This window comes from Macaca thibetana, chromosome 13 (assembly GCF_024542745.1).
Source record: "Macaca thibetana thibetana isolate TM-01 chromosome 13, ASM2454274v1, whole genome shotgun sequence".
Lineage (NCBI taxonomy): Eukaryota > Metazoa > Chordata > Mammalia > Primates > Cercopithecidae > Macaca > Macaca thibetana.
The window spans coordinates 53,091,331-53,104,879 of record NC_065590.1 but is presented as its reverse complement, the minus strand read 5'-3'; the positions used below and the strand labels follow the sequence as shown (position 1 = coordinate 53,104,879).

General features: G+C 40.7%; 3 protein-coding genes across 5 annotated transcripts in view; 1 reads left to right on the top strand and 2 right to left on the bottom strand.

Moving 5' to 3' along the window:
* Positions 1 to 776, bottom strand: part of ASB3 (ankyrin repeat and SOCS box containing 3) — a 188,975-nt gene extending 188,199 nt beyond the window's left edge. The window contains exon 1 of one of the 2 annotated variants that reach the window (XM_050753753.1): positions 623 to 776. In XM_050753753.1, the coding sequence (XP_050609710.1) occupies positions 623 to 726 (104 nt within the window). In that variant the 5' untranslated portion in view covers positions 727 to 776. The remainder of the gene's footprint in view (positions 1 to 622) is intronic. The other variant, XM_050753754.1, reaches the window with a different exon arrangement.
* Positions 1 to 13,549, top strand: part of ACYP2 (acylphosphatase 2) — a 914,175-nt gene that overhangs the window by 452,978 nt on the left and 447,648 nt on the right. The window lies entirely within an intron of this gene.
* PSME4 (proteasome activator subunit 4) overlaps positions 5,606 to 13,549 on the bottom strand; it is a 106,477-nt gene continuing 98,533 nt past the window's right edge. For both annotated transcript variants that reach the window (XM_050753717.1, XM_050753718.1), the window contains 4 exons: positions 10,025 to 10,187; positions 7,510 to 7,643; positions 6,847 to 6,985; positions 5,606 to 6,314 (listed from right to left, as the gene is read on the bottom strand). In XM_050753717.1, the coding sequence (XP_050609674.1) occupies positions 6,851 to 6,985; positions 7,510 to 7,643; positions 10,025 to 10,187 (432 nt within the window). In that variant the 3' untranslated portion in view covers positions 5,606 to 6,314; positions 6,847 to 6,850. The remainder of the gene's footprint in view (positions 6,315 to 6,846; positions 6,986 to 7,509; positions 7,644 to 10,024; positions 10,188 to 13,549) is intronic.

Sequence of the window (13,549 nt, the reverse complement as noted above, 5' to 3'; positions counted from 1 at the left end):
AGCAAGGTTCTGTATTATTGTGATTCCCATTGTATTTCTGCTGATCAGGAAAACCTCAGGGAGGTTCCATAACTTCCCCAAGGTCACTAAGAGTCGAGCCAGATTTATCGGATTTCAAAGCCCTTGCTCTTTCTATCCAGCAGAACTACACTGAACCCGGAGCAGCTAATGGGATGGGAAGGCCTGAGTCATTTGATGGGAGGGATGAAGAGGCCATGGAGCCCTCAACCTGAGGACAGAGTGGGAAACTGCAGGCAGGGGAGGTCGACCCCCCGTGAGGGGCTGGCGGTGGGTAGGCACTTCCCGGACAAGGGTAAGGTGACGGTAAGGAGGGCCTAGGCCGGGCCAGGTTAGCTTGTAAACGAATCTGCAGAGGGGTGATGGGTTAGGAGGGCTCAGCCGGGGTAGGGGCGTTGGTTGGTTGGGGGATTCCACGGCTGAGCAGAGCCTGGGAACCGGCAAGGACGGGCGAGAAGGCTACCCTGAAGGCCGCACCAGGAAGACAGGTACGCGGAGCCGGGCCTGGCCCTGCGCAGCCGCGCTCCTAGCTATCCCGCCGGTCTCCGGGAGCCGTCCACGGCATCGTGGGGTAGTCCTCCTCCAGGGGCCCGCGGCCTCTCACCTGCCAGGTGGCCGCAGCGCCTCCCCTCCTCCTCCATCTCGCAGTCCGGACCCCAGCTCCGCCTGCCGCTCCGGATGATGCAGGACTAGAGGCATCATCGCCATCGCCACCGCCTCCGCGCATCCCGGGAGCCGCGGCAAGACGCGGGCGCAGAGGCGCAGTCACGGAGACGCCCAGGGCACCGCCCCCTCTGCCGGACACCGGGCCTGGCGCCCAGCCTGCGCCCCGCACCCTCCGCGCCTCCGCCGCCGGCCTCCCGGGGCCCAGAGCCCGGACACTTCCGCTGCCCGCCGCACGAGGGGCGCTTGAGCTAGAAGGTTTTTCAGGCTCGCGGTTTTGCTCTTTGGGGAACTCAGGCTTCCTGATATAGCCAAAACCTGAAACGCAGAGCAAAGTGGGGTGGGAAGGAAGGGAAAGATAGGGGTACTGATGGCACGCAGGGACCCAGGGAGGTCTTTGCGGGCCTCCCTAGGCTGCTTACCCTGCCCGCAGCCCACCTCCTCCTCGTTCCCCGAAATTGGCGGCGGCTTCCAGTTTGGAACTTTGAGACCTAGATTTTACAAATCAAGTCATTGTAATATAATTTAAATTAAACCAATTTGAACTTACCTAAGCTCTCTTAAGGTATTAGTGAATTAACTGAGGGAACTCAGCAAGGGGACTAATTGGCAGGAAACATGAAAAATATAAAGAAACTACCCATGCAAATAAAACGACCAAGCCCGGGAATCATGGATATTAATGTATTACTTAATACTATGTTGAATGTAAAAAATCTTGATAAATCATAGTGCAATGTATAGGCTAATTTTAGCAAGCAAAAACACAAAACTAAAACTACCATCCTCTCTCATTCTTCTAATTCATACATGTCCAAAATAATGAACTCCTAAGATAGGTTTTAGTCTGAACAATCAAGTAACACTCCTAACTATGTCTGCTATTATGGGTACAAAATAAAACCAGTTAAACTCTTCCTCCTTCAGTATCCCAACCTGGCTAACTAGGATCTTACTACTTTTCTAACCTCAGGGATGCTATTTAGAAACAGAATGTTATTTGAAGGCCCTTTGCTTCATTCACTCTGGTTACCAGAAAACCAAAGTTGATTCTGTTCAGATAAAATACTTAGAATGTTGCTACTGGATTCTTCATTTAAGCTAACGGTTTATCTTTTTAAAACAGAACTAACAAGCATCAAGTAATTTAATTAATGCAATTTCTTCAGTTCCCTATGCTTTCATAAAACAAACAAAAAAACCCGAAAAAACAAAAAACATGAAGAGGCTGGATAGTTTATTATTCAGTCCAGGAGCTGAGTATGCTATCAGAATTCTGTTTAGAAATAACTTCAATAAAGTTTTCCAGCTTCCACATATTCCACTTCCCAGCCACTTGCAATGAAGCAGTTCCAATGTATGCTGTCAATAATGGGAATCTTGAGTCCCACAAAAAAATCAACAGAAAAATACTCATTAGCATTTGGAGTGGGAATTCTGATCAAAATTACATACCTCTCTATATAAATTAGCTACTGCATAAATAAATGCTAGTCCATTTCCAGGCATTTGGCTATATGAATGGAGATTACAATAGGTCTGGGCTGGATTGAGACCATCAGAGTTACACCTACCGGAGAAATGGTCTCAAACTGAAAACAAACAAAAAAACCACAAATCATAAAGGATTCTACAGATGAAGAGGAAATCAGGACTTATCAAAGTTCCAGAACTAGCTAGAACCATTCAACAAGGCTAAAACTAGTATATCTATAAAATCTATAAGTGAGCGAAATTGGAAAAAACATTGGTAGTAAAAAAATGGAAAATCTGCAAATAAATAAGCAGGGCTAATTATAGATCATGAATTGGCTATCAATCTGCCCTGACACTAGCATTCTTCTAATACACTCTTATTGCAATGCAAATTGACACATGTGCACTTTAAGGAAAACAGCATATATGACAGCTGTTAAAATGGTCTTCAAAAAAAAAAAAAAGTTCTTAACCTATAAGCATCTCTTACTCCTTGGAACTGCTCCAACAAAAGAAGAGTTTTAAAGCATAAAGGTATGAAAACGTGCACTGTGGTGTAATTTGTAGTACAGGAAACTGAAAACAACCCTGATGTTAAAAAGGAGCACTTAAAACAATTAGGATATACTAAGAGACAAAGTCTACAAAAACAATTACAAAGACCATGTAGAAGAAGTTACTTTTCCCATGATGACAGGTCACGATTTTTTTATTTTTTTTATTTTTGTGAGACAAGGTATCATTCTGTCACCCAAGCTGGAGTGCAGTGGCCTGATCTCAGTTCACTGTAACCTCTGCCTCCCACATCAGCCTCCCAAATAGCTGGGACTATAGGCACGCACCACCACGCCCAGCTATTTTTTTCCATTTTTTGTAGAAATAGGTCTTTCTATGTTGCCCAGGCTGGTTTCAAACTCTTGGGCTCAAGCGATCCTGAAGTGCTGAGATTACAGATGTGAGCCACTGCGCCTGGCCAAAAGTTAATTTTTTAATAAAACAAAATTGCTCTCTGGTCCTTCTGGCCACACTACTAATTACCAAAAGTGCCCTGCAGCTTAAAGGGCTTGGTAATGATAAGCATTTCAAATATTTGAAAACAACTTTCTCATATATTTGCAAGTAAACTTAGTCATTTACATTAATAGGTGAGTTAATTTTCCTCCTAAATTTTGAAGCACAATCTGCAGTCTTTGCTTTCTAAAGGATCCATTCAGAAACTAAAGATGTATTTGACCTTATAAAAATACATACAGGTTTTTTCTTCCCCTCACTTCTCATCCACACTTATAGAGCGGCCCATGCTCTCTTCCATGCCCAGTCAACAGTGACTTCCAAACACAGGTCAGCCTCGCCCCTCCTCCTCTAGTAAACCTTGTTACCACCCTTAACACAGTTCCTGCGGTCCTTCTCATGCTTTTTAATGCACCATATACATTTTAAGAACTATCTTAGACCATATAAGCCATGCAACTCTTTTCTCCCCCCCTTCTCCTTTTCCCTCCTGGTAAAAAAATTCATTTTTCCTATTGGTAAAAATTTAATTCACAGGACCATGTCACTGGGGGAAATATCAAAGTAGTAAGCAACTTCCAAACCCAGAATCAGAATGACCTGGGAGCATGTTAGGCACTCAGGGTACCCTGTTTTTAGGTCTGTGGTGGGTTTTGTGTGGTTCTCAATCCTAGCTGAACAACTGAATCATCATAGAGCTTCTAATATTGTATGCCTGAGCACCCCTGCCAGAGAAGTTTTCATTGAGGAACAGAGAGGGCACCCAGTATCTTACATCTTTTTTTAAAGTTCCCATCTACGAACCACTGCTAAAGCAGTTTCATACAGCTTAATTAGAAAAAGCTGAAGTGGTCAACATACAATGTAAAGCCTCACTTCTCAATGTGTGGCCTCAGGCAAGCATTGATATCATAAAGTGGGAACAATGAATTCCATGTACATTCTAACAAAATCCCCTCATGATTCTTAGGCACATCAATTTAAGAACCAATCACTTAGGACCAGGCACAGTGGCTCACGCCTGTAATCCTAGCACTTTGGGAGTCCGAGGCAGGTGGACTGCCTGAGCTCAGGAGTTTGACACCAGCCTGGGCAACATGGTGAAACTGTCTCTACTAAAATACAAAAATCAGCCGGGTGTGGTGGTGTATGCCTACAGTCCCAGCTACTCCGGAGGCCAAGGCATGAACATTGCTTAAATGTGGGAGGCAGAGGTTGCAGTAAGCTGAGATTGTGCAATTGCACTCCAGCCTGGATGACAGAGCAAAATTCTGTCTCCCACACCCCCACACAAAAATAATCAATCACTTAGGTCAGTGCTAGGTGAACTTTCTGTGATGATGGAAAAGTTCATCGATGCTATTCAGTGTGGTAACCACTAGCCACAAGTGGCTAAAGAGTATTTAAAATATGCCAGTGAGACTGAGGGAATAAACTTTTTATTTAATTAAATATAAACAGTCAGATGTGGCTAGTAGCTACTGTATTGTACAGAGCAGACCTAGAAAATTTATACTGATCAGAGGACATACATTTACAGATAAAAATCTACGGCTGCAAAATGAAATCCACAGGAGTCACTGCCTACAGAACTGTCTTCTCCTCTTAATGAAGACAAAAGCCAGGTGTTAAAAACAATCCATTTATTGGGTTTTAAACTAGTTACACAATTGAAATCAATTTGGCACTACTTTATACAGGGATTACGCCTGTGTATGCTGACACTTAAATACTGTACCAGGACCACTGCTGTGCTTAGGTCTGTACTGAGTCATTCAGCATGTAGATACTAAAAATATACTGTAGTGTTCCTTTAAGGAAGACTGTACAGGGTGTGTTCCAAGATGATATTCACCGATTTGTGAATTATTTCAATCTAGAAGATACCTTTCACTCTATAAACTTGTCATACGCAAACATGTGGTGTTAGCATTGAGAGATGCACACAAAAACGTTACATAAAAGTTCAGACATTCTAATGATAAATGAACTGAAAAAAAGAGAAAAACACCACATCTCAGTTTTTATAACAAGGAAAGATAAAAGAAAATAATTTAAAAACACAAAAAATGGCATTCAGTGGGTACAAAAGCCCAAAATCACTATAATAAAGAACTACATGTGAATCTTTACAAATTACACAATGATGTTGTGTAAAAGGTTGCATCTGTACAAAGTCTTGCCAATGCTATCTCTACAGTTTATACAATCTTTTACATTTATATAACATATATTAAACAAATCAATTAAATATCAAGCCTTATTAGTCTCTCAACGATTCTGCAGGCAAAATAAAAAGGGAGAGAGAACAAAATAAAGAAAAAAAATTACAAAATTTCCACAAACACAGCAGTCTTCCATTTAGGTGAAGTATAACAATTTTCAGAGGGTCAAAAAATAGTTGTAAAGAATACAGGGAAAAACCAGCCAGTCAGGGTTTTTATTGTTGTTGCTGTTTATTTTTAAAATCACACATTGAATACACACAACAATCAGAAATTTCTTCACCAAACCCCCAATTTTTTAGCAACTGGCTCTATTCAGCACCAAAAACTCCAGTCTGTGGGAAGCGCAGACACAGACTTCACTTCTGTGTCTTGGTCGAGCAATCCATCAGGTCATTGGTTAGGTTCAGGACTTGCCCTCTTTTCCTTCCCTCTTCATGGCTCTCCAGACCCAAGGTTCTCAAGGCTTCAGATTTATGGCCCACAGCCCTACTACCATCTAAATCCAGCAGCCATTTGGGAAGAATTGAAAATAACTTGAGAAGAATGAAATGACAGGACCTGTGTGACAGATGGGCATTCTCCATTCCAAGTCAACTGTTTCTTAATGAGTTCCGAGACTCTGGTCTTGGATGCCATGATCATACTGGGTAATTATTTCTAGTCTGAGACTTTGTGACTTTGTCAGATGCCTCAAAAAAAAAAAAGTGATCAGTATTCTGGAAACACTTCCGGACAAGTTAGGAAATCAAATGGCAACTGAGAAGCTGTGGAATGCACACTAATGAGATCTAACACAGAAACCACCAAAATGATGAGAGCTCAGCAGAGGCAGTTTTAAAACTTGCAGAGAGCCACCACAGATGGTACCTGAGGGTGTGGAATTTTTGATGAAAAGAGCCTGAAGTGAGGACTAGTCATCTGTATCAGGGAGGAAAAAATTTCAATTAGGTAACAGGACATCCAACTCTAAAAGCCCAATACATGAAATTTTATTCTTCCTATTCCAGTAGAAAGGCTCCCTCTTTAACAGAATGGGTGTAAGAATCCAGATGAAATGTTCTCACAACTTTCTAGAACCCAGAGTCCTCAGGGCCACACAAAATGTCCCAGTCCCACCCAGGAGGCAACTAAGAATAAGATTTATTTTCCTTTATCTAACTATTCCCAGGCTACTGACACCACTCATTTACAAAGGTTCAAAAGCTGTCACACATTTTCTCTGCTTTATACCTAAAGCAAGGAGGCACAGAAAAATTCTCATTTCCAATGGCTGTGGCAAAAGCCATGTTTAAAAACAAACAACCTCCACCATCCAACTTTATCTAAACACTGACATCTAAGAATGTCAGCAAAAAGAAAAAAAAAAATAAATACCTACTTCTCAGTCACCAAACCAATGACATTTGCCTGAGGATGTCATGTCTTTAAATTCAGAACTTTGCCAACTTACCTTTCTATGCATAATAGCATGGTGACACAAGAAGATCGGTGAGAACAAGCAGTTGGTCATCAGTGAATTGCTGTTTGTGTTCTTGCCAGTTGTCATGGTGAGTCCTTCGGAAATTGGATAAGGTTTTTTTTACAGTCATCTGTAAAGTAGACAATCCACATACGTTTTTAACCTCTCTGGACAACCAGGATCATAGGTAGGATATTTTTAGTTAAATTACCATCCCTCTAGACTTCAGATCTCACACAATACCAAATGCTACAAAACCAAAAAGCCGATGAGAAGGACAAAGTCAATGGTCTTTTGAGTTACTAAAAATGCCATCATAATTTCCTATTTAATACTAGCTTCCAGTAAAATACTTTGCAGTGCTAGAAAAATAGAAACATAAAATTTATCACAGCTATAGTGACAGTACTTTACTTCCATTGAACTGGGAGGGATAGAAGCTACAATAATTTCCTGACTACCAAAAGATCTCAAATATCCATGGCAGCAAGGTCTCTGTAATTTTTAAATAATTACTGGTGAACAGACTGAGCCCTGGCAGAGGCAGTAGCTTTATGAAAGCAGTTAGTTCAGAGTGTATAGGAAATTATTATTATGGTTTCTTAGAAAACATCACTGATACTACATGTACAAACTAATAAGGAAGAACTGTACCTCAATAGGCTGAGGATCATTTAGATGTGCACTGAGATTCATGAGGAGCTGGGGCATCCAGGTGGGAACATCATAAGGACTAGAAAGAACACATGCGCCAAGTCCTAGCACCCCAGCATGGCGTTTGACCAACTCTGCAAAGAAAACAGCAACATATGTGCAAATATTTACATGTCTCTAATGCAGCTGTGACAGTGAAATAAAATTAGTTTTCAATTATGTTGTTTTCAATATGTGAATTTCTGCATTTAAAATGAATCTACATGTATACACATCAAAAACTTGATTTTGAGGCTAAACTAAAAATAATACTGTATTTAAGAATTTGTCAGCCGAGCACAGTGGCTCATACCTGTAATCCCAGCACTTTGGGAGGCCAAGGTGGGAGGATCACTTGAGGCCAGGAATTTGAGACCAGTCAGGGCAACAAAGTGAGAACCTGTCTCTCCAAAAATACATTTTTAAAATTAGCTGGCAGTCAGGCATGGTGGCTCATGCCTATAATCCCAGCACGTTGAGAGGCCGGGACAGGTGGATCACCTGAGGTCAAGAGTTCAAGACCAGCTTGGCCAACGTGGCGAAACCCTGTCTCTACTAAAAATACAAAAATTAGCTGGGTGTGATGGCATGTGAAGTCACAGATACCCAGAGGCTGAGGCATGAGAATCATTTGAACCGGGGAAGCAGAGGTTGCGGCGAGCCAAGATCGCACCATTGCACTCCAGCCTGTGCCACAGAGCGAGCTCCATCTCAAAAAAAATTAAAAAAACAAAAACAAAAACAAAATTAGCTGGGCATGGCAGTGCATGCCTGTGGTTCCAGCTGGACAAGAGGCTGAGGCAGGAGGATCGCTTGGGCCTGGGAGGTCAAGGCTGCAGTGAGCTATTGTTCAAAACCACTGCACTCCAAGGAGGGCGACAGAGCAAGACCTTATCTCAAAAAAAAAAAAAAAAAAAAAAAAAAAAAAAGATTTTTTCAAGACTTCCATAGTTGTTCATCCATGACAGCATAATTGTACCTAGGCCAGTACAATCCCTGATTCTAAAATAATCTCCAATCAAAATTAGCTTTTTTTTTTCTGGATGTGACGACCCTACCCAGAATACATTGATTCGTTAACACATCATGTATGAAGAAGGTCTATTTCTTAAAACAGCGAATTGCAGCATGTCTGTATTCTAAAGGGTCTCTATTCTTTCTGTAGTGCTGTAAGTTAAAATCGTTTCAAATTCTCAGTTTCTCAATAAAAGTGTGTGTATTCATGTGTTTTAAAACATATTACATGTGTATATGTGACACATGGAAAACGGAGTTGAAGGTAAGGAAAAGAGAATTTGGACTGGTCAAAATTATAAACAATATCATTTGGTGTAACAAAGACCTAAAAATACTTTGGCACTTTATCATTTAAAAAATAGAGTTCTCAGGCCGGTGCTGTGGCTCACGTCTGTAATCCCAGTATTCTAGAATGCCCAGGTGGGTGGATCACTTGAGGTCAGGAGTCCAAGACCAGCCTGACCAACATGGTGAAACCCCATCTCTACTAAACATACAAATAATTAGCTGGTGTGGTAGTGCGCGCCTGTAATTCTAGCTACTCAGCTAACAGAGGCATGAGAATTGCCTGAACCCAGGAAGTGGAGGTTTCAGGGGGCCGAGATCATGCCACTGCACTCCAGCCTGGGAGACAGTGGAAGATCCTGTTTCCAAAAGATATGTATTATAAAATATGTTTATATTATATATAAAACATATATATGTATATCCCAAAAAGCAAAGATACTAGAACGTACATTGATATTTTATTGGATTCTGTTACTAGGTAACTTTATGACATAATTAAGACACTAATCAGCAGTAAAAGTTTTATATTCTAAGCACTTCCTCTAAATTCAATAAAATGCCTACTTACTATTAATCTTTTTATGTATTTTCTATTAGGATTATAGTTAACGTGGCAAGATGCATCTTTGTAATCACATTCACATTTCTCTTTAAACATGACATAGTAGTCAGATCTTATTCTCGTGATTAACTTGTGTCTATATTCAACTAAGGCAGCTCCTGCAATGACTCTGCACTCTCTCACCAAAGGACTAATGAAGGACCAAATAATCCCCATCTCCAAATCAAAACAAGGCTTGCTTTGTTTAGTTTTTTCTGTCAGTACATCTACATTTAAGTTCTAAATTCCAAAAACAGGTATTTCAGACCCTCCAAAATAACTAATCTGAGTATCTCTTTTATGAAGCTATTTGGGTGGAGGGTAGACTGATTACAATAGTTATTAGGTAGCAGTTCTACAGGTTCCTTTGTACTTACCTCAATTTTAGCTTTTCTACATTCCCAAGTCCTGCTTTCTATATGCAAAATTCCTCAAAAGTAGGGAAAACTTTTCCCAATACCTAGCATAGACCTGGGCACATACATACAAGTATTCAATAAATATGAGTAAGCCTGGTTAACCCTCATTAATTCCCAACAGGATATGAGTGTTTTCTACCAGCAATGTTACCTGCAGAAGGAATGGTATCTCCTACAGAACCAGGGTCTCGCTTTCTTTTCTTAGGTAGTTTTGTTTTGCAAAGTTGCTCAAAATGAATCTGCATAGGACTGTCCATGGTAAGGAAGTTACACTGTAGCAGACCGCTTAAGGTAGTAGCAGCCATTTCTCGAACCTGTAGATATAATTATGTCTATTAGAACTGACATTCTAAGTCTGAGGGAATAATGGAGGATAGGGGGTAGTGTGGGAACTGGGGTGAAGACCTTCCCTGAAATTACATGCAAATTTTGTGTATGCTCTTTGGCAGTTTCTTAATAGAGATTTCAGCAGATTCTCAGAGTCTGTGGCCTCGTAATGGATAAAAACTACATTAGGGTTATGAGCATAAACTTTTACCTCTTTTAGAAAAATCAAATTTCTCCATAAATTATCTTCCCTACTGATAGCTCTCATCAGGGCTATAACTGTAAAAGCAGTGCCAGAGCCTGACATTAAGATCAAGTTTTCCCAGACTACATCTCTGAAGGCCACTGCCTTAGCTATTTTTGTTAGTAACAAAGCACAGACCAACCTAATTTCTGTAATTGGCATACATCATAGAGACTTATATCCTGTTTAATTCTTATGAATTTCACAGGCTGCTGTCAGATTGTAAACACAGTTTACACAAATACTAAATGAAGCGTGTACACAGTTCATTTCAAATTGGAATGGTAACTCAACTTTTTGGAAAAAAAGCAGTAAAAAGGCATCATTTCACATATAAATCACAAACATTTATGTTTAATGTTCATAATACACAATGATAATTTTAAAAAACAGATGTTTTGCTCTGTTGTATTCCTTCAAAAGGTTTTTCGTAAGTTTATCATCATAGTCTGTCGAGTACATAACGTTCTTTCCTGCGTCCGTTACACTAGCATATGAAATACATTGTAAAATGTTTTACTGGTTGCACTATTTCCTATAAAGCTTATATGCCATAATTTTTCTTTTCTTTTTCTTTTTTTCTTTAAGACGGAGTCGCGCTCTGTCGCCCAGGCTGGAGTGCAGTGGCGCGATCTCGGCTCACTGAAAGCTCCACCTCCTGGGTTCACGCCATTCTCCTGCCCCAGCCTCCTGAGTAGCTGGGACTACAGGCACCTGACACCACGGTTAATTTATGTTTTTGTATTTTTAGTAGAGACGAGGTTTCCCCAGGATGGTCTCGATCTCCTGACCTCGCGATCTGCCCGCCTCGGCCTCCCAAAGTGTTGGGATTACAGGCGTGAGCCACCGCGCCCAGCCTCCAAAATTTATTTTCATAATTAACTACTGACTAGATTACTTTCATATTTTCAGTACTATGCTACCAATATTTGTAATTTGTGTAACCTTTCATATTATAGTATATATTTTCACTCTGTGTTTTTAAGTTTTTAGTTTCTGTAGACATGGGTCTCACTCTGTTGCCCAGGCTGGTCTCCAACTCCTGGGCTCAAGCAATCCTCCTGCCTTGGCCTCCCAAAGTGCTGGGATTACAGGCGTAAGCCTCCGTGCCCGGCCTGCAGTGTATTTTCTTAGAATAGATTACGAAAATTGGGATTAGTAAATGTAAATATATAAACAATTTTACTGTTAATTTTATGGCTATTTATTGCTTTTCAAAAAAGCCAGTGCTAACATATAATGACACAAAACTTAAATGTGAACTACCCATTATACTTTACACTGCTTTTCATTACTACACATTTTTGTTTTGTGAGGGGAGGAAAACACTAAATTAGGAGTAGGTAAAAATGCCTCATTGTTTCAAGTTTGCGTTTTCCTGGTTATTGGGAGGTGTGACTTTTTATTGCTTATAGCATGTAGTGTCTTATTTATTGCTTATAGCATGTAGTGTATACATTATTATAATACCACTACCACTCTAAGTAGTCAGATCTGTGCATGTTTTGATGTGACATCTATTAACTCAAAGCCTTAGAGAGTCATTTCTGCTTCTATTATGTTCCTATAAATAATATCCAAATCCACTTTCTCCTAATTTATTTTTTAAAATGCGAAATGGGTCGGGGGTTGGCCGGGCATGGTGGCTCACGCCTGTATCCTAGTACTTTGGGTGGCCGAGGTGGGTGGATCACCTGAGGTCAGGAGTTTGAGACCAGTCTGGCCAACACTGTAAAACCCTGTCTCTACTAAAACTATAAAAATTAGCTGGGCGTGGTGGCAGGTGCCTGTAATCCCACCTATTCAGGAGGCTAAAGCAGGAGAATCACTTGAACCCAGGGGACGGAGGTTGCAGTGAGCTGAGATCGCACCAGTGCACTCCAACCTGGGCAAAAAGAGTGAAACTCTGTCTCCAAAAAGTGGGGGAGAAGGTGAGTCTCTTTACTATATCAAAAATATACTGTAATATGAAACGTTTTAATTTATTTTTCCCTTACTCTAAATTGCTAACAAATGATCTCCAACACCTTCAACTGATTTATGCTGTTTTCCAGTGACAGGGTCTATTTCTGAGATATTTTACTCCAGGGTACGTGTCTATAATTAATTAACTTTAAAAAGTGAGGAAAGAATAGATTTAGCCTTCTTAGCTAAAAACTTACTCTTTTCCTCTATTTCTAATAATTTTCCTTTAAATACAGTAAGGTTTCTTTCTTTCTTTTCTTTTCTTTTTTTTTTTTTTGAGACGGAGTCTTGCTCTGTCGTTCAGGCTGGAGTGCGGTGGTATGATCTCGGCAAGCTCCACTTCCCAGGTTCACGCCATTCTCCTGCCTCAGCCTCCTGAGCAGCTAGGACCACAGGCTCCTGTCACCACACCCAGCTAATTTTTTTTGTATTTTTAGTAGAGACGGCGTTTCACCATGTTAGCCAGAGTGATCTCAATCTCCTGACCTTGTGATCCGCCTCCCAAAGTGCTGGGATTACAGGCGTGAGCCACAGCGACCAGACTAAATACCGACCAGACTAAATACCGTAAGGTTTCTTTAATCAGTTCTCATTTAGATAACATTGTTTCTCCCCATACTATCAACGAATAGAAATTAGCAAATTATCACTGTTTTTTGGTATTACATGTTGCTTTAAAAAATGATAGTTTTCATGAACATCATGGTTATGTTTACATAACAGCTATGTTTAAACCTGTATATGGAAGAAAACATAAAAATAACTTATAAGGCCAAGGCGGGTGGATTGCTTTGAGCCCAGGAGTTTGAGACCAGCCTGGGCAATATGGCGAAACCTTGCCTCTACAAAAATACAAACAAAGGAATTCGATGTGGTGGCGAGTGCCCACTGTCCCAGCTACTCAGGAGGCTGAGGTGGGAGGATCACTTGAGCTCAGGAGGCAGAGGTTGCAGCGAGCCATAATTGTGCCACTGCACTACAGCCTGGACAACAAAGCAAGACTCGGTCTCACAAAAACAAACAAAAAACAAAAAAAAACCACCCCACCATAAAAATGTTCTAAAAGCAGCTCCTAAAAACTACATTTTTAATGCAAGTGGTATAATAATTAAAGTTAGGAGACAATGACAAGGTTTCAAC